Consider the following 21811-nt stretch of genomic DNA (forward strand, 5'->3'; position numbering starts at 1 on the left):
ACAGCTGCTCTGCTCCATGAGAGAATGTTCTTTTGTGCTGTTTGATGAAAAACGTCAGAAAGAATTCCTGGTTTGAGGAGCAGAGAATGGACTGGACTTTGGATATCATGTTCACTTAGTTCAGTTCCTCTGTGCAGGGCACAGCCTACACAGAAGCCCTGACTGTAAGTTGAGGATTTTGTGTTTGATTAATATCTCTCCTACTTCCCTTTGTTCTATATAAAGATAACCACATTCTCTCCCAAGGATCGAGGGAAATGAGAATCTGGAATACGCTGAATCTCCCTCCTCTGAGACTTTATTTACCCCTTTCTTTGGTGTCAATAATGCCTACACCTATCTATTTCTTCCTGACTCATGCATATTATAAAACTTGAAAAAATGTATCTCCTGGATAATGCTGAGAAATAGGTGATGATATGTAAATGCCTTACAAACTGTAGAGTGCTGTTTACATGTAAAGTAGTATTATGGTTGCTTTTATTGTCTCTCTGAATAATATTTAATAACTCCTCCGTTGTTGTCCCTTCCAGGAGTCTGAAGCTATTATTATTATTTATTATTATTATCATTACTCTTACTTCACTATTAAATTTGCCATTGCCTTGATACTGTGTAACCATTTCTTAGATCTATCTCTATGAAAGACATTACCTCTGCTAGAGGGCAAGGAGCTGAAGTTCTATTTAGGGAAAATCAAGGCCCTAAAAGACAAAATAAGTCCTCTCTCCTGGCATAGATCATGTAATAAAGGTGTTTGTTGTTCTATTTAAAAAAAGCAAGACATTGCCTCTAACACCAATAAGGTACCAGTGATATTTCCTAATTGGAAACATTAATTTATAAAAACAGAAGTGGCCGGCCGGCCAGCCAGTTATGGCCTGATCTTCTCTTCCCTTCCTCCCCTTTCACCACCATCACTACCATCATCACTACTACTGTCACATGCCAATGCCATCATTACTGTGAACAGATCCAACAAAACCAAACTTCCAAATATTTCTATTACTTCCAAATATTCCCAGGCCCCTCTAAAGAAAAGGGTCCCTTTAAACTGTACTCTGTATATCATGGAGTTCTTTCCTGAAGGTTTAATTGGGAGTTCTACTTCTAGTGTCCTGATAGCTTTTACCATGAACAGCTGTAGAATTTAGTCCAATACTCTTTCTCCAACTAGTGACAGGATCATATGGCTTTCTCCTTTCCTCATGATTACTTTTGGGGGTGGATTTTCCAATGCTGAACCAACACTGTCATGCCTATAATAAAACCACTTTCCACATACTGCCAGATCTGACTTCTAATAGTTTGTTTTTTAAACAAATTTCTATCTATGTTCATACTTTTTTCTTCTATTATCTTTATCCAGTCTTAGGATTAGCACAATGTTGAGTTCCTAAAATGAGGGGAGAAGTGTTCCTTCTTTTTTCTGCTTTAAATGTTTGATATAATTCATCAGTTAAAATGTTTATGAGCCTGCTGTTGTCATATAGCTAGGTTTTCAAGCTAGGAATATACTTTCTTTAATAGTGCTATTCAAATTTTATATTTCCTCCAGAGTTAGTTTCATTAATTTGTCTTCTGAGTTACTTCTTAGAAGTTGTCAAATTTATTTCCAAAAAGACTTTTGAAATATGCTTTCTATATCCTTTTAAATTCTGTTAAATCTGTGGTAATGTCTCCTAGATCTTAATATTGTAATTTAAAAAATGTATAACTGATATTGTGTAACAGGAAGAAAAGGTCTAAAAGAGCAGGGGAATTGGAAGGGGTAGGGGAAGGGAAAAAAAAGTAAAGGAAAACATATGAGAAGAGGAAAAAAATGGAAACAAGGTCTTTGCAAATAGGGAAGGGTGGAGGCGGTGAAGGGAGGGCAAGGGAAGGGGAAAAAAAGTAAGAACCAAGAGACTCATGTAATGGTACAAGATCCCAATGATGACTGTAACTGTATTTTATACCTAAAATGTACCAATAAAGTAAATGGGGGAAAAACAAAAGAAGTAGCTTCATAGGCAGCAAAATAGGCAAATTCTGCCTTCACCAGTCCTTCTGAGCTGCGCTCACACAAAAATTCCAGTGCCTTTTTAGTTCTTCTCAGTCAAGATAGGTAACAGCCAGGAGTACATGCCAAGCTCAGTCCCACCAGCTGAGAGGAACTGAAAAGTTAGCTAGAGATTTGATCTGGCATGTGCTCTGTCTGATGTGTTGCAACCTTCTTCACTGCAAAGTTGGTCTGATCCATACTCACTGGCTTCTGGTTATTTCACATCTGATCTCTAGTTTTCTACTTTGACCAGAGATACACTCTGAATCCTAGGCCACTTGACTATAGCCCAAATCATTCTATTTTTATTCATTCTCTGGGTCCTGCTTCTCATGCTCCCACTGTCTAAGACACTGTTCTCAATTAATGATCGAATGGACAACAAGCACAAGGACTATTTTATTTTAACATTCATTCCCCTTCCACAGGTCGTACTGCCACACCTCACCCACCAATGTGCATCCCCTCAGATACTAACACCTGGATATACCAATTGTGGGTATAATACACTCTTTTTTTTTGGTACTGGGACTCGAACTCAGGACCTTGTCCTTGCAAGGCAGGCGGAGGCACCACTGAGATAAATCCCTGGCCCCAACACACTCCTTTGAAAATTGTACAAGGGATGATCAAAACATACAATGAATGCTTAAATTTTAAAATTTATTTCAGTAAAAGACATTGCCACTAATGCCTTCAAAGTACTCCCCCTCAGTTTGGACATACTTATCACATCATTCTTGACACTTTCTGAAGCAGTCTGAAAGTCCTCATGAGTGTCTTTATGAGATATAATAAAAATTCAGTGAATAATGCTGCCAAAATGCCATCCAACAGAAAAGCAGGTTCATAAAAACATTATGGTATATCCTCATCCACCTTTATTCATTGGCTCTGGCACTGTGGAACTTCTAGCTCTTCCCCAAAGTCAAAATGACTAGCAAAAGTAAATATTTTAAATTGATTCAGGACGTCAAGTTAGCCACAACACTGCAACTAAAGACACAAAAGAGGACTTCCTGAACTGCTTCAGAAAGGGACAAGAATAATAGGATAAGTGTGCTCAAAGAAAGGGAGAGTATTGTGAGGGGGATTAATGACAATGTGTCTTTTACTGTTCTTTTTTTTTAAATTTAAACATTCGCCATAGTTTTCAATCACATATCATACATTGAGCAGCCTGGGGTCATACTCAGTCCACAGCCCAACTGACAACTCACCTTCCCTGTTCCTATCCCCACTCACATTCTGACTCATGTCACTGAGGTCCCAGTATGCCTCATCTAAATCCACTTATGTTTAGAAATCAGAAGAAAAAATCCTGGACTGAAGAGCTTTGTTCTAACTACCTTTCTGTCTCTTTCTGAGTCTCTCCTCCATGTTCTTTTGCTGTCCTCACTACTCAGGAGATATATATATATATATATATATATATATATGCTCCAAAACCATTCTTTTTTGGATTTCCCCCCAAATCTTAAAATTCTCATTTTTTCAGTAGACTGATCCATACTGTTACAGTGAAAACAATCCAACTAACCATAATCATATTAAGACAAAAAATGACAGGTCACTTCAAGTAAAAGACATTTGTTTACATTTTCCTTAACTTAAAGCAGTGGTCCTCAACTCTGGCTGTACTTAAAAAGCATCTGAGAAGCTATTTAAAATAACTTTGCTGGGGCCTCACTACAAACCAACTCAATCAGAACTTCTGGTAATGGTGCTTTGGCACTAGGCATTTTGGAAACACATCCTGGCAATTCCAGGATGCATCTAGAGAACGCTTGATTTAAATAAATAGATGCCTAATGATAGGGCAATAATATGTATGTTTGCTACCTCCCTGCCTCAAAGGACTTGTGGATAGTGAGTGCTCAGTCCTCATTCCTCTCAGTCTGATAATCTAATTCCTCTCAGTTTGACAGCCCAAAGAGCTTCAGGGCCTAGATTTAGCTAACATTTCACGGTAGAGGCCAAAATGTGGTTGCAAAGTATACTGTTTAGAATGGGTGGGATGTGAAACATTTATGGAATGTAAACTTGCAAGAGACATTAGGCTTCAGGAAGTTTTGTAACATATTATAAAGTTATGATACTAAATATGTTACCTTGTTTCTGGCAGGGTTCCTCCTTAGAAAAGGTTTTATAACTTTAAAAATAATTCAGTGTTCTGTGTTGAAAATATCAAGCTTTATTATGAAGTAATCAAATCCACACTGGTTGCTTAACATTATAGAATCTTGTAGACTAGAGCTGGAAGCAGACTATTGTAGCTCATGAAACTAAAACCTTTTGCCCTCATCCTCCCATAATGATCATAATTAAGGTCCAATACTGGAGACACTTGAAACTTAAAATAGGCTTCTGGTTATAAACCAGGACTAAGCTGGGCCATTTTCTAAGAAGTCCATTGTTATGTTAAGGAAATGACTAGGACCAAGACTAATGCTAGAAGTAATCAGTTGACAAGTAGTTTCTGAGCTATCTGTCCTAAAGTGGTGGAGTGGCTGTAATAGGGGAATGAGCAGTGTTCCCACAAATCACTGCCACTTCCAGAGCAAGGTAAAGTGGAGATTTAAAAATTGGAATAGAAAAAGAAATCAAAACCAAGGATCACAAGGGCTTGCTGTAAGTGCAAGAAAAAGATGTGATTCCAGAGGGCAAGAAACTCCCCTCTCCAAAAAGATAAATATCCATCCAGCTTGCCTTGGTCCTTTGCTCTATTTCCTATTGTCTCTGCAAGAATCATCTTTGATCATAAAATTTACTTTGTAAGAGAAAACCTGTTAATCGTTAAGTGATCTTCTTATTTTGATATGCTTTCATTTATCAGCTAGGTGCCTTCCCTGTCAATTAGCTTCATGCTGCAGGGAGAAAAGCCCTGGTTTGGAGGAAGGGAAATATTTGAAAGTCCAAAGCAGGTAGTTTCTAAGTGAAATGTGATAACACAAGGGCACTAGGTACCTATGAAGGAAAGCGCCTAGAAGGAAGTCTAAGGCAAATCTCTCAGTGACTACAACAGATAAAAACAAAGCCATAAGAACACCCTCCTTTGGCTCCTGTGAAACTATCACAGTCCTAAAAACAGAGAAGGTGTGTGGCTAAAGTACTCTGATGCCATTCATCCCTATCCCCGTGCTGAGAGCAAGCAATATAAGCCACAGAGTATTTGTACCTCTGTTGAGTCCATAAGGCTCTATGGAAACGGGTGGAAACGGGAGTCTTGGGGTTTGAGAGTGAGTGAAAGAGGGTAAAGGCATAAATAACTAGGGAGGAATGTGCTAACCTAGGTGTGAGGGCAGAAAACCTTTGTTGTCTTATCTTTCACTGAAGCCACGTTTAAACCCTAGCCAGGAGCGAACAAGCACTCACTGCGAATTCTGTCTGCCTGGCGAATCTGCTGGAGAGCTTTCCGAATGCTTTGGCTGTCTTGTCCTGCGGTCAGGACGACCCCTACAGGTAGGCCGTGGCTCCGAAGAGCACTTGCGACTCGATAGGCTGTGTGCACCCAAATATCTTCATCTGAGGAAATGATTCCAGCGTGAGCCCACTGGAAATATTTCATGACAGTTACGAGTACCCGAATGGGAACAGGGAGTGTCAGAGAAAAGGTCTGGTAGCTGTTTTTATTGTCTAATTCATAATTCACACAAGCCCAAGAGAAAATCTCTTTGTCCCAGCTGTTTCCCAGGAGCGAGGCTGCCTCGCAGTAGCCAGGGTTGGCAGGTCCAATAAATCCTGAGGCCATCTGGTGGTGGGAAATGAAACTGGAGAGAGCCTTTGAAGTCTGACCAGTCTTCATTGAGAATAACATAGTCAAAAGAGTAACCGAGGTCAAAGCAAGGATCCCGATTGATTCGTTCAATTGCTAGTCGAGCAGCAACCTCAGGCAAAGCCTTTGAGAACAATGGATCACAAGTCCAAGGGCCTACAACCCCCATATTGTAGGGGACTGTCCAGACCTGCTGCAGAAGAGATGTAAGGGTCAGCAGACACAAGCACCACTGGAGTTTGGAAGATGCAAGGCCGTGACATCCTGCAAATCTTCTGGGAATCACAAACCGAAGCATAAGGCAAGATCCCATGAACGTAGCCCTCCTGTTTCCAGCAAGCCAATAATGAGACACTGGAGGGTTATTCTGCTCTCCTGAGACAAACAGTGGTGTTTCCAAATGCCTGTCAATCAGAGGAAAAGGTTTGTTACTCACATTATTTCTGAAGCTTCTGGAAATATCAGTTATAAAAGAAAGGCAAGCCTTCAAATTGAAAAATTTCCTTCCTTTCACTCCAACTAGAACTCCTGTACTTGTACTCTTTATCTCAGTAGATGTCACTTCTATCCACTGTTTTGCCCACTTGTTACAATCAGAAACCTTGGAACTACTGAGACTCCTTCTTCTCTGCCCCCACATTCAATCCATCACCAACTCCTGCTGATTTAACTTCAGTAATAGCTATCTACTTCCCAGTATGTTGTGAAGATTCCATGAATTAACATATAGCAAATGCTTCCATCAGGGCCTGCCATGCCATTAGCATTATATTAGTCACATTATCATTATTATTTTCTCCCCCACACTGCCTTCCTGGAGACAGACAGATGTAAACAGATACTGGCAATGCAGAGTTAAATGTGCTCTGATTGAGGTAACCCAGATAGCAAGAAACGGGAAGAATCACCTAGATTTAAGGAGAGGAGAGAGGAGGAGGAGGAGGAAGAAGGTATCTCTAGATTGAATATTAGGAAAAAGGTATAAATAATTCAAAGAGGAAAATAAATAATAGATGATAGGAAATGGAGATAGATTTTGTGGAGATGGGAAAGAGATATGGGGATGGAGGAGATGTGGGGGGATAACAAAGGTTCACGATATGATATGTATATCCACCAATTCCTCATGTTGAGTGTAGTTTTTACATATCGCAAACATTTACTAATAAAAAATTAAATAACAAAAGGTAGACAAGTGAATTCAGTTGCAAGGGGAGTTGGTGCTAAGAGGCTTCCAGACAGAAGAAGCAATATTCAGAAAGATTCAGAAATTAAACTATGTATATAATGTCAGATTTTCAGAATTGCAAAGCGCTTGTTCTACTTGGGTCTGTGATAGCCAAGGCAAGGGTCAGATCACCAAGAGTTCTATATGCCACAATTCAATCCTTATGGTTTCAAGTGAAGAAATGGTATTATCAGATTTCCATTTAAAAGGATCACTGTAGCAGCAATGTGAAGAATGGGAAGGGGGAAAACTAGAAGCAAGGAGAGCATTTTGTGCATATGGATGTAATGATCCTTGTGAGAAATAATGAAAGATGAAGAGAGTAGCTGTGAAGAGCTTGAAAATGAAGATTAATTCCTCCAAGATTAAAAATATCAAGGACAAACTCTGAGGATGCACAACACTTAAGGATCAGTCAGAGAGAAAGAGATCATAAAGACAAGCCAAGAAAAATAGCAAAATCCACAAGATACTGGTACTTTATAATTTTGGGAAAATGAAATTTTGAAGATGGAAAATGTGTTTCAAAATGATACTCTGCTGATACGCCAAGTAAGCTAAAGCTATGGAGGTGTGCATTTGATTTAGAGTCACAGAGTAAGATGCAAGTTGATAGACTACAATGAGCAAAAAGGAAATAGCAATTAATGAAACAGAGTCAGCACATGTAGAGAACTTTCTCAAGATGACAAAAGCAAAGCTTTGCCTTTCTGGTTCATGACATTCTCTACAATCTCATCTCCCAGTATTCTTTCTTCATGCTATAGTAAATTTCATGTAGTTCTTCAAGCATGTGCCCCATCATCTGTGAAGCCAAAGAGCTGGACTATTTCATCCCCTCTGCCTGAAACACCCCCTCAATCCTCCAACATTCCTTTTCCAGGTCCTGCTGATGAATTCTACCTTCAAACCCCAATTGAGATGTTCTCTGTGCAGCCCCTGTTAACACCTCCAGGGTGACTTCATTGTGTCTGCACCTGTGCCTCATATTTATGCTCACTAGAAAAGGTATCGTTGTGATTATAAAGTGTCTCTATTTCTGGTCTATGTTGTGACGAGGACACGGAACTGTTCAATATCCCTTATTTATAGAACCTCATACTTTCAACCATAAGAAGTGAGCAAGAATGAAGGCAGCTCTCCATGGAGAAAAGAGCCCAGTGGACTGGGAGCCCCTAGAGACTCTAGAGAACCAAATGTCCAACACATAGCAGGTATCAAATAAATGTTTGTGAAATGAGTGAATAACAAGTTGACCCAACATCAGGAATAACCTCAGTAGACATAGTGATAATTACTTGCCTGGGAGAGATGTTAATGAAAAAAATCCTTAGTAAATCTTTAATTCTAATCAAATATCAAAATAATATCATGGCTCTCTTCGAGGTAATAATCAGCACTGGTGTGCACTGGTCAGTCCCAACTGGTTATTTGTTGCCAGCAACATATCTGCCTGGGCCAGCCTTATTTATTGTGATCTTGACTGTCACTCCTGATTTTCCTGGCTGCTTAAGAGACCAATCTACAGCACACCTGATGGATCTTAACACTCATCATAAAAGTATGCCTACATTCATTCACAGGTGAAAGCGGATCTAAATGAGGGTCAAGAAAGACTTGGGAAATGAGACATCACACAAAATAACATGAGCCACCGAATGTGTCCGATGGAAGTGGGGGGACTTCCAACTTTGTTTTGGGCACAGCAGAAAGGTGGTTCTGGGCTGATATGCATAAACACCTCAAATTTATTCCTATACTCTCAAAGATAATAAAGTCCAAACTTTTTCAAAAATAATCTATTCTGTGTGTGTTGTAGAAGGCACAAAGGTAAGACACATAATGAAGTGTAAAGTATGGGCTATAAGCTGAGCCATCATCAAGAGCCTCATGCTTCTCTTCTCACTTCCTCCAGCCCCAATCTTTCTCTGTCATAGCAAGATTGGAGAGCCAGAACACTCCAGGAGCAACCTCTTCTCTGGAGTAGTATGAGAGGGACATGGTTCTGGTCTGTTGTGTGTCAAAGATATTAAACTGCATGATATCTCTGTCCTCACAGGACCTCAGTCTTTCAACCATAGGAATGAGCAACAATGACAGAAAATCTATATGTGTAACAGAGTCCTATTCATAGCAGTAAGGCAAATGAGCTGCTATAGTTTGGATGTGGCTTGTGCCTGCCAAAACTCATGTTGAGTTGGTCTCCAATAAAATGGCAGTAGAAAGTAGTGAGACCTTTAAGGGGTATTAGGCCTTTAAGAAGGATTAACATTTTTGTCTCAAAGGAATGACTTCTCACTGTCACAGATATAGATTATTTCTTAAGAGTGTATGTTCTTATTAAGTGAGCCTGGCCTCTCTCCTCAGTCTCTCTTTTCATGTGACCTCCCTTCCACACACATTCTCTCCTTGCTCTTACATGTGTTCCTGCCATGGGATGTCATCTGCTGTGTTATGATGTAGTATGAGGCTCTCACCAGATGTAGTTGTGTGACCTCAAACTTCCCTGCCTCTAAAACTATGAGCTTAAGAATCCTCTTTCTTTATAAATTACCCAGTCTCAGTGCCCTACTTTGTTACAGCAATGTAAGATGGACTAAAATAGAAGTCAATCAACTCCTTCATCTCCCCTAAATACACCAGTTTGATAGTTTCTTTCCCAGAATCTGTACATTTAAATTATAAATTATCACTTGGGATAACAAAGGATAAAATGAGCTGGGTGTGGTGGTGCATGGCTGTAATCCCAGCACTCAGGAGGCTGAGGCAGGAGGATTGTCATGAGTTTGAGGCCATACTACTACATAGTGAGTTGAAGGTCAGCCTAAACTACAGAGTGAGACTCTGTCTCAAAAAACAAAAACAAAAAACAATGGGTAAAATATACTGAGTTCTTGCTATGTATCAAACACTGAGATACACTGTTTGTATGAAATAAATCAGATACACAAGCTTAAATATCACATGGTTTCTGCTTACATGAGAAATTCAAATTATAAATAAAGAGCAAAATAGAAGATAGATAATAGGAAGTAGGGAGATAGATCTTTCTCAAATGGGAAGGTAATCAAGAAGTGGAGGGAGGAGGAGGAAGGGGAGAAAAAGGGATGAAAAATGAAATTGGGATGTGTTATGTATATGTGCCAACTCCACAGAAGAAATGGAAACATTATATACGGCAAACATGTACTAATAAAAAATTTAAAAAGTAAATACATAAATAAAAAGGGTGAGGAATGTAGCTCAGACTAAAGGTCCTGGGTTCAATTCCCATTGCTAAAAAAAAAAAAAAGTACATTGTGGCCATTAGAGTTGATCATTGCTACTGTGTTGGTCATTATGTGACCTTTTCTGTTGACAAGCTCAAATAAATATATATGACAGAAAAAACACTTGAAATACATGTGGATTTGTCATTTTAAAAAACTCTTCATAGCCCTTAAACATAGGTATTATCATCATTATTAACAGATGAAGAAACTGGTACTCAGAGATAAAGTAACTTGCCCGAGGATGCATCATGATAGAATAGGGATTGTACCTCAGCTGACTGAGCAATGTACTAGGAGGTTTGTAGACAGCCTCTAATCTATAAAATTATTGAAACCATCATTACTACATCTTCTATGGTACTCAAATTGAATTTGAATGATTTGGTTGTGTTGTGAGAAAAGTCCTTTGTTGCCCATAAGAGAACAAACTATGGCTGGGCGTGGTGGTTCATGCCTATAATCTCAGGCAGGAAGACTGTCATGAGTTTAAGGCTTGCCTGGGCTCCATGGTGAGTTTAAAACAAGCCTGGGCTATATAGAAAGACCCTGTCTAAAAGACTAAATAAATAAATTAATTAAATTAAACAAAACAAAAAGAATAAATTATGTAAAGAAGGTGAGGGACAGAATAAATTTAGAACAGTAACCAGAAGTTCATTATCCAGCTAGAAGGGATTTGCCACTATGTAGTGTTTAAGCCTAGCCCTGGGACAGCCCACTTATCCCTGACACCATCTTGCACAACTGGAAATGGAGCCACTAATCACATTGTATTCTATATAAATGCAAGTCTTGGAGTTACATCCTTAGCAAAAATATCTCCAATTCTCAATTGCCCAATCTGAAAAGCAGGGGTAAGTTTAGTTTAATCCTTATGAGATAAGGATTTATATAAGTAAAACTGCTAAGCACATATTAGTCTTTTAATAAATTTCAGTTCTTCTTTGCTGTTTAGAAAGAAGACACATTGCATTGGAAATCAGAAAGCTAGGGTCCTGGATCAAACTTTGCTATTGACTCACCCTGTGACTTTAGACCTTTCCTCTCAGTCTCACTTTGGTTCCCCCTAAATTGGACTATAAGATCTGCAAGTCTCTTTCTTCTCTGACATACATTGATCCTGTGCTTCTGTATTCTAGGCAAGTGCTTTTTTAAACCTCTGTACTGTTAAACTGCTTTCTGAGTTCATTCAACATTTCCCCATCTTTGCTGTTCCAATTAACTTTTTACTAGAGTTGGATATCCACAAGTGGTTTCTATTTACTCCTCTCTGGAAGATCCAGTTCCTGATTTTTTTAAATTTTGATCTAGAATCCACTTTCAAGTAATTACGATATGAAGTCCCCTCTCTCTTTCAATGCTGGAGTTATGATATACTGAAAACCTGTATGGCTAAAGCCACTAGTTATCATCATTATTAACAAATACACATTAAAGACTTGGTTTGTGCTAGGACTGAAACTAAAAATGAAGGGGAATATAGGGACTTTGACAAGAAAACTCAGCAGAAAAAGCAATCATGTAGAAAGCAACAATGTACATGCATATGCAAGTCCAAGTTTGTAAGTCTTCTGCTTGCATTTGCTCATGATTCGATCTACAGGGCCCTGCACAGTACCTGACACATAGTAATGGCTCAATAAATATTTGTTGAATAAATAAGAGAAAATGTGGAGCATAAGTGAAATTTTTTATATTGCTATGTTCTTGAAAAGGCTCTATCTTAGGCATTAGTCAAGAAGCACTTCTAGCAAAATTATCCAGTAGGGGGCCGGGGATTTAGCTCAGTGGTTCTGCTACCTGCCTTGCAAGCACAAGGACCCGAGTTCGATCCCCGGTACCAAAAAAAAAAAAAGTACAGAAAATTATCCAGTACGTAAAGTTTGCCTTCAGACTTCTAGCCTACCCAGTTCTCTCTGCTCTCTTCATCAGTGAAGTGAAAAACAACTGTAGAAAAAAAAAAAAAAAGCTCTGCACTGAAATGTAAATGAATGGTAATATTCCTTCCTCTATGCCTCCCCAACAAAGTGTTTGTTTCTAATGGAGTAGGGGCACATTTATTTCAGAATAATTAGTTTCTGATATTATAATAATTTCAAGTATAAGGTACAGGTCGGCCAAGGGAGAGGAGCCATTTTTTGAATAGAAAAATGAAGGGACTTTTAAACCACACCACCCAGATCAAAGTGATAGGCTGTCTATTCTAAGTATAAGCCTGGCATTTTAATGTTACAGTCCAGGTCATTCTTCCAGAGCACAGTGCAAGCCACATCTCAAATTCTAAAATGTTTGCTTTTTAAAAGCATTTCCCAAGTTTACATATTTATTACATAGGTTCTTCCTCAAATGTATGTAAGAAAATGCCCTTTGGCATTCATTCTCAGTTGTTATTGCTCTTCTTTGTTAAATGCAAGATAAACAATCCTTCAAGCTGGGTTTGGCTTTACACTCTTTATTCTATGTACTGCATTAGATGGCACTTCTAACTCTGCTAGGACTCCCTGGAGAATCAGAAAGTTCTATGTTGCTGTAGGATTTAGTCTTGATTCCCCAACCAAAGATTTTACAGAAGGAAACTTACTTTTTTTAAAAAGGAAGGAAGGAAAGGAGGGAGGAAGGAAGGATTTCCTAAGCCTTCACCTGCTGGTATGGATTTAAAGAGAAAATTATAAAGCTCTTGTGTAAAAGACATTGTGTACTACCTTCAAAACATGCCAGCTGAAGGTTTCCCTGGGGTTAATGAGAAATATAGGTATAACTAAAATGAAATCTGAAGGTGTGAAATTTTTAAAATAGAATACTATTCACCCACATTTATTCTGGGTCATTACCTAGATAACTCAGGTATGAACACCTGCATAGGATCAGCCTTCCATTGGAAATTGGCTAGCGCATAAGGATGCAACATTTCATTTCAGGTAACTCTCACAAACTGGTGGAAAGCCTGATTTCACAAGGAAAACACTCTTCTTTAATCATATACAAAGAAAGACTATGACAAATAACTCTGAGGAAAATGACTTCTCATCCTATCTTGTCAAGTGGAGGACTTCTATGGAAGATTGATCTTTGCAGTTACAGCCTGAAGTAAGTTAACTGCTTGTGTAAGACATCAAGAAAAAAAAAAAAAAGAATAACGAGACAAGCTAAATGAAAGCTTGAAGGAAGGCCTTTAAGAGCAAATCTTGATTTAAAAGTGAAAGGCTCTTTTTCTTCTTTCATTCCTCCTTTTGTTCTCTTTCATTCCTTTTAAACTTTTTTAAAACTTTATACTGCAGTGAAACTAATGTATCTCAGTCAGAGTCTGAGCTCACAAATAGGCTATGGTTTTCTTCCCATTACAATCTTTCTTATATACATGAGCTGTCAACTGCTTACCATGCAATTTGCCGCTCAAATGTCTTCAATTTGCTGCCTGTGGATGCAAATCTCTAGCACAGCTACTCAGTGTGTCCATTTCCATACATCCTATAATCGTCATGATCCTGCCAAGGACTCCAGTCTGTTGAGAAATCCCATTAATATGGCAAATAATTGAGAGGGATAGTAAACCTTTGCAAAATCACTCTTCAGCATCCCCAGCCCAAGACCTGGATTAGGATTTAGAGTGACACTTCTAATCCTTTAAATTGATCCCACCTGTAGCCGAGTTAGAGCTGACCTAAATGTGTTGACCCAAAGATTAAATGCACCTATCCTCCACAGACTACTGCCTTCTACCTTTCAAAGTCAGACTCACATAACTTTGGATTTTGCCTCTGTGTTCTTCCTTTTTCCCTTCTGTCTAATACCACAAATCTCCCTTTCTCCTGGACAGCTGTAAATGCCATCAGCTATGATTGTAGCCCAGGATATAAAAAATCATCCAGGCTGGCTCTCTGAAAAATTCAAAAGAGATGAAATTTGTCTCATTCTTCTATTCATCTTAAGTGCCTGCACTTCCTTTCCTTCCAAGAGAGACCCCAATCTTCCCCCACATACTTCTGTGCACAGACACTCACACACACACACACACACACACACACACACACACACACACACACACCTTCTCATCACCCAGACTTTAGATCTATCTTTTTCCTTTATAATCTGTTCTGAGTACCATCTATTCAGGACCCTGCTCTGCCAATGTTAAGAGCTGAGGTGTTAATGGCTAAAAGTGACTTCTATTAAGTGAGGGTTACTATATTGCAGATATTTTTGCAACACCATAATTGAGATATAATTTATCTAGCAGAAAATTAACCTTCCTAAAGTGTACAGTTTGGAGATTTTTAGTATATTCACAAGGTTATACAACCATTACTGCTTTCCAATTCTAGAATACTTTCACTCACAAAGAAATTCTGTGCCTGTTTAAAAATCACTATTCAATCCCCCCCCCATTAAGTTTATTGGTACATTTTAGGTATAAAAATACAGTTAAATACATCCTTGGGATCTTGTACCATTATATGAGTATCTTGGTTCTTATCTTTTTTCCCCTTCCCCTGCCCTCCCTTCACCCCCTCAACCCTTCCCTATTTGCAAAGACTTGTTTCCATTTTTTTCCTTTTTTCATATTTTTTCTTTTCCCTGCTTTCCTTTCCCCTACACCTCCCACTTCCCCTGCTTCTTTAGACCTTTACTTCCTATTACACAGTATCAATTATACATTTTTTAAAATTACAATGTCAAGATCTAGGAGATATTACCACAGATTTTACAGCATTTAAAAGGATATAGAAAGCATATTACAAAAATCTGTTTTGAAATAAATTTGACAACTTCTAAGAAGTAACTCAGAAGACAAATTAATGAAACTAACTGTGGAGGAAATATAAAATTTGAATAGCACCTATTAAAGAAAGTATATTCCTAGCTTGAAAACTTACCTATATGACAACAGCAGGCTCACAAACATTTTAACTGATAAATTATATCAAATATTTAAAGCAGAAAAAAGAAGGAACACTTCTCCCCTCATTTTAGGAACTCAACATTGTGCTAATCCTAAAACTGGATAAAGATAATAGAAGAAAAAAGTATGAACATAAATAGAAATTTGTTTAACAAAACAAACTATTGGAAGTCAGATCTAGCAGGATGCAGAAAGTGGTTTTATTATAGGGATGGCAGTGTTGGTTCAGCATTGGAAGATCCACCTCCAAAAGTCATCATTTTAACAGAGGAAAGAAAAAGCCATATGATCCTGTCACTAGTTGGAGAAAAAGTATTGGACTAAATTTTACAGCTATTCATAGTAAAAGCTATCAGGAGACTAGAAGTAGAACAGAACTTTCTCAACAGATCAAAGACATGTACTACATACTTCCAACAAGACCACCTTATATGAATGGAGAAGATACAATGCTTTCTCCCTAAGGTGGGGAACAAGGGCAGATATGCATACTCTTCATCTGTCCATTAAACTTTGAAACCTAGGCCCAAACCAAAATAGTCTGGCAATAAAATGACACAATTAGGATAGGATTGGCAAGGTAGAAGCAAAATCTTTATATGTAGATGAAATGATCTTCTACAGATAAAATATTAAGAAATCTCTAGGAGCCCCTAGAACTTGTATTTGAATTTAGCAAGATTAGAAAACACAAGGTATATTTAAAAATTCAGGTCTGTGTATACTTGCTATAAATGAAGAATTGGATATTGAAATTTAAAAGTTATGTAGGAGTACAAAGGATCCAGAAAAGGAAAAAGAAAAAGAAAAAAAAAACAGTGTTGGAAGATGTATAGTACCTAATTTTAAGACTTCCTCTAAAGCTACAGTAATCAAGGCAGTGTTGGTATAAGGAAAGACATATAGATCATTTGAATAAAACAGAGAATCTAGAAATAGGACCACACATAGATGGTCCACTGAGTTCTGAAAGATTATTTAACAGTAACATTTTATAGAATATAAACTCAATTCAAGAACCGAGGAAAAGATAGTGTTTTCAGCAAATGGCACTAGAATACCTGGCATCCATATATAAAAAATTAACCTCAACCCTTTATTTCCATACATAAAAATAACTTGAAAGGATCTATGAACCTAAATATGAAAGACTAAAACTATAAAATTTTATGAATTTAGGGTAGGCAAGAACTTCCCAGGATACAAAAAACATGATATGTAAAAGAAAAAATTGATAAATAAGATTCCCTCAAAATTTAGAACTTTAAATGACATCATTAAAATGAAAAGTAGTCCTTAAAGAGACCATATTTTCAATGCATATAACCTATGACCAGAATATATAAAGAACTTACAGCTCATTAATAGACAATCCAATTACAAAGTAGACATAAGAAGATGATAAATAGATGATAAATACAGCACAAGGAAAGGTGTGCAACACTAGAATCAGAAAAAAACTAATCAGTACAATAACAAGATTGAATTATACACTCATGAGGGAGATGAAGTTAAAAGTTTTAAAAGCCTTGTCATGACTTTTTCTTTTTGTTGGATTCTCCCCCTTTGCGTTTAATTTGTCACATCCAATGGATTCATTCTGCTGGGCTTCCTGGGGTTGTGATCCTCATTGTCTTTTCCTAGGGTATAGTCTAAAATTTTTTGGAGTGCTGGTTTGGTATTCATGAAGGTCCTGAGGTGCTCTTTATCATGAAAGTATCTTATTTCTCCATCAATTTTGAAAGATAGTTTTGCAGGGTACATCAATCTGGGTTGGAGGCTGTTTTCCTTTAGGGCTTGAAATACATCACTCCAAGCTCTTCTTGCCTTGAGGGTTTGCACGGAGAAGTCTGCTGTGATTCTGATGGGCTTTCCTTTGTATGTGATTTGTTTCTTTTCTCTACCTGCTTGTAGAATTTTGTTCTTTGTTGGGTTTCTGGAATCCTAACTATTATATGCCTATGTGTAGATTTTTTTTGATCAAGGCTATTTGGAGTCCTATATGCCTCACTTATCTGTATGTCAAGTTCTTTTCCCCTCCTTGGGAAGTTTTCTACCATCACTTCTGTGAACAGTTTTTTTATGACATCTGCACTCTCTCCTGTTTCTTTGTTGACTCCAATCAGTCTTATGTTATTCTTTGCATTGTCTAGCAGCTGCTGGATTGATTTCTCGTGGTCCCTTACAATTTTAAAGCAATTTTTCTTTTCCTGGTCACTAATTGCAATCTTATCTTCTGTATTTGAAATTCTGTCCTCACATTGGTTCATTCTGCTGTGTAGACTTTCAATGGAGTTTTTAATCTCCTAGAAATCTGTTTGCATCTGTTTTATGGATTCCTTTTGTTTCCTATATTGGGATTCCATCATGTCCCTCAGATCCTCTATTTTTTTAATCTGTGTCCTCTCTAGATTTATTAATCATGTCTTGCATTATGGGTACAATCTTTGCTGTTATCTGAGAAATTATTTCTGATTTCATTTTTTCCAGAACCTCTTTTGTTGCCAGTTCAGGGAGTCCAGGTGGTTGAGTAACAGAGTGTTCCATCTCGTTTCCCTTTTGGGTTGCTGTAGGTGATCTGGAAGTCTGTTTTTGAGGCTTACTTACACAGAGAGGGCAGTGCTTCTGGCGACCACGTGGCTCACTTTCTCTGCCCTAAGAGCGTGGAATGGTAGCGGGGCAGCCTCCTGGGCACTGGGACTGGCTCACCTTCTCTGCCCTAGGAGCGTGGAATGGCGGCAGGGGAGCCTCCTGAGTGCTGGGACTGGCTCAGCTTCTCTGCCCTACGAGCGCGAAATGAAATGGAAGATTTAGTTTGTAGATTCCAGTCCATAATTGGCTGGCTCCAAGGCAGGGTGTCATGGCAGAGGAGCATCGAAGAGCAGGCAGCAGAAAACCAGCAGCAGCGGCAGCAGCAGCAATAAGCAACAAGCAACAAGCAACAAACAACCCCACACTTCATTCTTAACCCCAGGCAACCACTAATCTATTTTCTATCTCTATGGATTTCCCTGTTCAGAAAATTTCTTGTAAATGGAATCATACAATATTTGGTCTTTTGTGACTGACTTCTTCCACTTAGCACACTATTTTCAAGGTTCATGCATGTTCTATCAAGCATCAGTACTTCATTCTCTTTTATGGCCAAATAATATTCCACCTTATTGACCGTACTATATTTTCTTTATCTACTTGTCTGCTTATATTCATTTGGGTTGTTTCCACTTTTGGGCTATTATAAATAATGCTTCCATTGCCTGTCAGCAAAAGCTTTGCATGGACATTTTGTTTTCATTTCTCTTGGGTGTGTACGTAGGAAATTCCTGGGCACATTGAAAACTCTAAAAATTTTAGAATTGCTAAACTGTTTCATAAAGTCATTGCACCATTTTATGTTCCTGTAAGTGATATACAAGCATTCTCACTTCTCCACATTTCTGTCAATGCTTGTTATTATCTCTCTGTCTTTTTATTTTAGTTTGGTAGATATTTTTGTATTTACAGTATTTCATTTTATATTTATAACAATCGGGAAAGTGGATAATATTCTCCTCATTTTATAAATGAGGATACCAACACTGAGATAATAAGGTAATAAGCTGTAACATTTAGTGCTGATGATTGATAGGCATTTTCAGAAACCCTATCTCCTGTGATCCTCACAGTAATTCCATGAGGCAGATACTACTTGAATTTTCAGAAGTCTAAAGAGGTTACAGTAACTTACCCAAAGTCACTCAGCCAACTAGTAATTGAAGTCAAAATTAGAACCCAATCTGATTCTAGTAAGTAGTGGAGTTAGAATTCAAACCCAAAGCCATTTAGTTCCAACAAAGTCCATGCTTATCCTTATTATATTTCACTAATGCACCTCTTGTGGTATCCCTCCAAAATCTGCCGGCACTTTTATGAATTTTCCAGGAAAACATAATGACTACCCAAAGGAAACAGTGTCTAATTATTGGATTTTAGGTGACCTGATGGAAATACTGGTGCAACTGAGGTCCTCCTATACTTTCTACCCTCTTATGTATGGTGTCATATGTAAATCCTAGCAGGTATCTCACAAGATGATTCAAATGAGGACTAAAATGATAAGGGGCTGGGACATCATTCAAGGAAAGCTCCAAAATCCTGAATAGACATGAAATTCCAAATTTGCAGGTGGAAATGTCTACTTAATTAGCAGACAAATAAAATATCTAAAGTGAATTTATTTCACGTGATTAAGAGTTTGGTTCTGTATTAATAATAATATATAAAAGTTACTGAGGGTCTACCATGTGCTAGACACAATTCTATTGTCTTTATACTACTACATTGAATCATTACATTTGTTCTCTTGGCTAGATTATCACCCACATTTTATAGATAAGAAAACTCAGGCACAGAGAAGTTACATAACTTGCTCAAGGGCATACAACTAATACATAGTGGAGTCACACCATGATAACAAATAATCTAGCTTTGGAGTCAGAGCTTTAAATTACTGTCTCTCAAAGAAATCACTTGGTGGGCTCCATTGGATTTATCCATACGTTCAATAATTCCCATTGTATCTCTAAATGTTAATTACAGTATAATTAATGATGAATTCAGAACAGAATTCCAGAGCCATACAGTGTCTTTATCAGTTTAAGAGAGATATGGTATCAAATCTATATATTAGTACAAACTTGGGAAACATTCCTACAGAATGTGTTAGAACCATAATATCAGCAATATTGGCTATACTGTCTGGTTAAGTATTATCTTCAGTATTTTCATTGACCTATAGCATCACAGTATCTAGGGGATTCTACTAGATTTTGTTGAAACTGACATCAGTTCATGATCTATCTTCCTAATATCAATGTCTAACAACTTTTGGAATTTGAGCATGTCTGGATGATCATTATTTCCTGAGGAGCTACAGAATGAACGAATCCAAAATAGCACTCTCCTTCCATGATACTATGAAGACAGATCCATCACTCTAGCTTCTCTCTTAACTTTACTTGCAAAGACAAAAGCAGAGTCCTTTTACACTTAATAAACATTACAGAGAACTCTCCACTTACATAGATCATGGGAAAGTTGAAAAGCCGTAGATGACATGAATCTGGGATCCCGCTTGAGACTGATATGCAGGCCTGGGCATGTGCTATAAAAATAGGATCAGAATGGTGCATTACTAGTTAATTATCCAGAACGTGACTTAGATAAATAGGTCTTTGCAATCAGAAAGCCATGTGAAAACCTGTGGAGCAAGGAAGGTGGGGGAAGTCAAATGACTATGAAAGAGGAAAACTACAATAAGATTTATTAGACAAATTTCTATATTTTACCTATTTCTAGTGAAGGCTCTGACCCACAATTCTTAACATTTTTCAAATGTTTTTTAAAAATCTATCGCACTGAAAGTTCCTTTGCAAATTCAGTAGTAATAACAAATCTCTCTGTGTCTCTCTGTTTTCTCTCTCTCTCTCTCTCTCTCTCTCTCTCTCTCTCTCTCTCTGTCTCTCCTTCTCTGTCTCTCTCTCTGCTCAACAGGAAATATATACTTAGAAGGTTCAGAGTTTGGGGCAACAGGCCAACTACTGAGCACTTCCTCTCAATTTGCACTATAAGTGTATTATTTCATTTATTTCTCTCAGGAACCCTAAGAAGTACTAACAATATTTATCCTTATTTTACATATAGAGAAAAAGATACAGCCCATTGAGGATTTAACTTGGCCAAGATTATATAGTTAGGAAACGGTAGATTCAGGCAGTGTAATTCCACACCCTGGCACTTAATAACTTTGCTATATTTGCGTTGCAAAGAAATTTATCAGAAGATATTTACTTATATATTATTTTATTTACATATATGTATGTATATATTTATGCCATTATGAATGGCTTTTTTTTTACAGTTTTAAGTGAATACGTGAAATCCTGATCCAGCTTTCTGTCATATTCATCTCAGAAAACATGACAAAAATAAAACTCAGTGCTGCCTTCTAGCAGTCAGCTCCAAAATTGAAATTAAAGCCAAGGCAATAATGACCTTATATAACCACAGGATGTCGCTCTTATACCATTATGTATTATCAAATGCCTCTAAAATCAATCTTTTAAATTACAAGTGTTGCATGAGCAATGTAAGAATATTTTAAATGAAGAATAGTAAAAGCAGGAAATATTTTTGTTTTCACTGAACAGATTTTTCCAAAATAATAGTCAAACCAAGTATAGTTTTGTAATGTTAGAAAAGTGACGTTATAACATGCATATGTTCTCATTAACAACATAGGATTTGGAGTCAGATTAACCTGCTTTCACACTCCAGCTCTAACTTTCTTAGCTGTGTGCCCTGTTTTCATTAATTTTCCTAAAGGTTAGGTTTCCTCAAATGAAAGAAAGGGTGATAAACAAATCTACATCTCAGCATGGTTGTAGGTGTTAGAGAAGATGATCTGCTTACCATGATTCACAAGTACACAGTAGATGATCAAAACACAGTTCCCTAACCAGACCATTTTAGGACCATGCTAAGCCCTCACAGCATTTTTGCTTTTGGAGCTCCCATCCCACATCTTATATATATATATCCTATGTTAAATACA

The 21811-nt window shown here is 37.7% G+C and overlaps 1 protein-coding gene across 1 annotated transcript in view; it reads right to left on the bottom strand.

Annotated features, from left to right (window-relative positions):
• Gucy2f (guanylate cyclase 2F, retinal) overlaps window positions 1–6195 on the bottom strand; it is a 200258-nt gene extending 194063 nt beyond the window's left edge. The window contains 2 exon segments of the mRNA XM_087196753.1: window positions 5420–5837; window positions 5839–6195. Of these exon segments, the coding sequence (XP_087052879.1) occupies window positions 5420–5837; window positions 5839–6132 (712 nt within the window). The 5' untranslated portion in view covers window positions 6133–6195.
• Between the last annotated feature and the right edge of the window lie 15616 nt (window positions 6196–21811).

This window comes from Heterocephalus glaber, unplaced genomic scaffold (assembly GCF_053883595.1).
Source record: "Heterocephalus glaber isolate CG9 unplaced genomic scaffold, H.glaber_assembly_v1.0 deba00001613, whole genome shotgun sequence".
NCBI lineage: Eukaryota > Metazoa > Chordata > Mammalia > Rodentia > Bathyergidae > Heterocephalus > Heterocephalus glaber.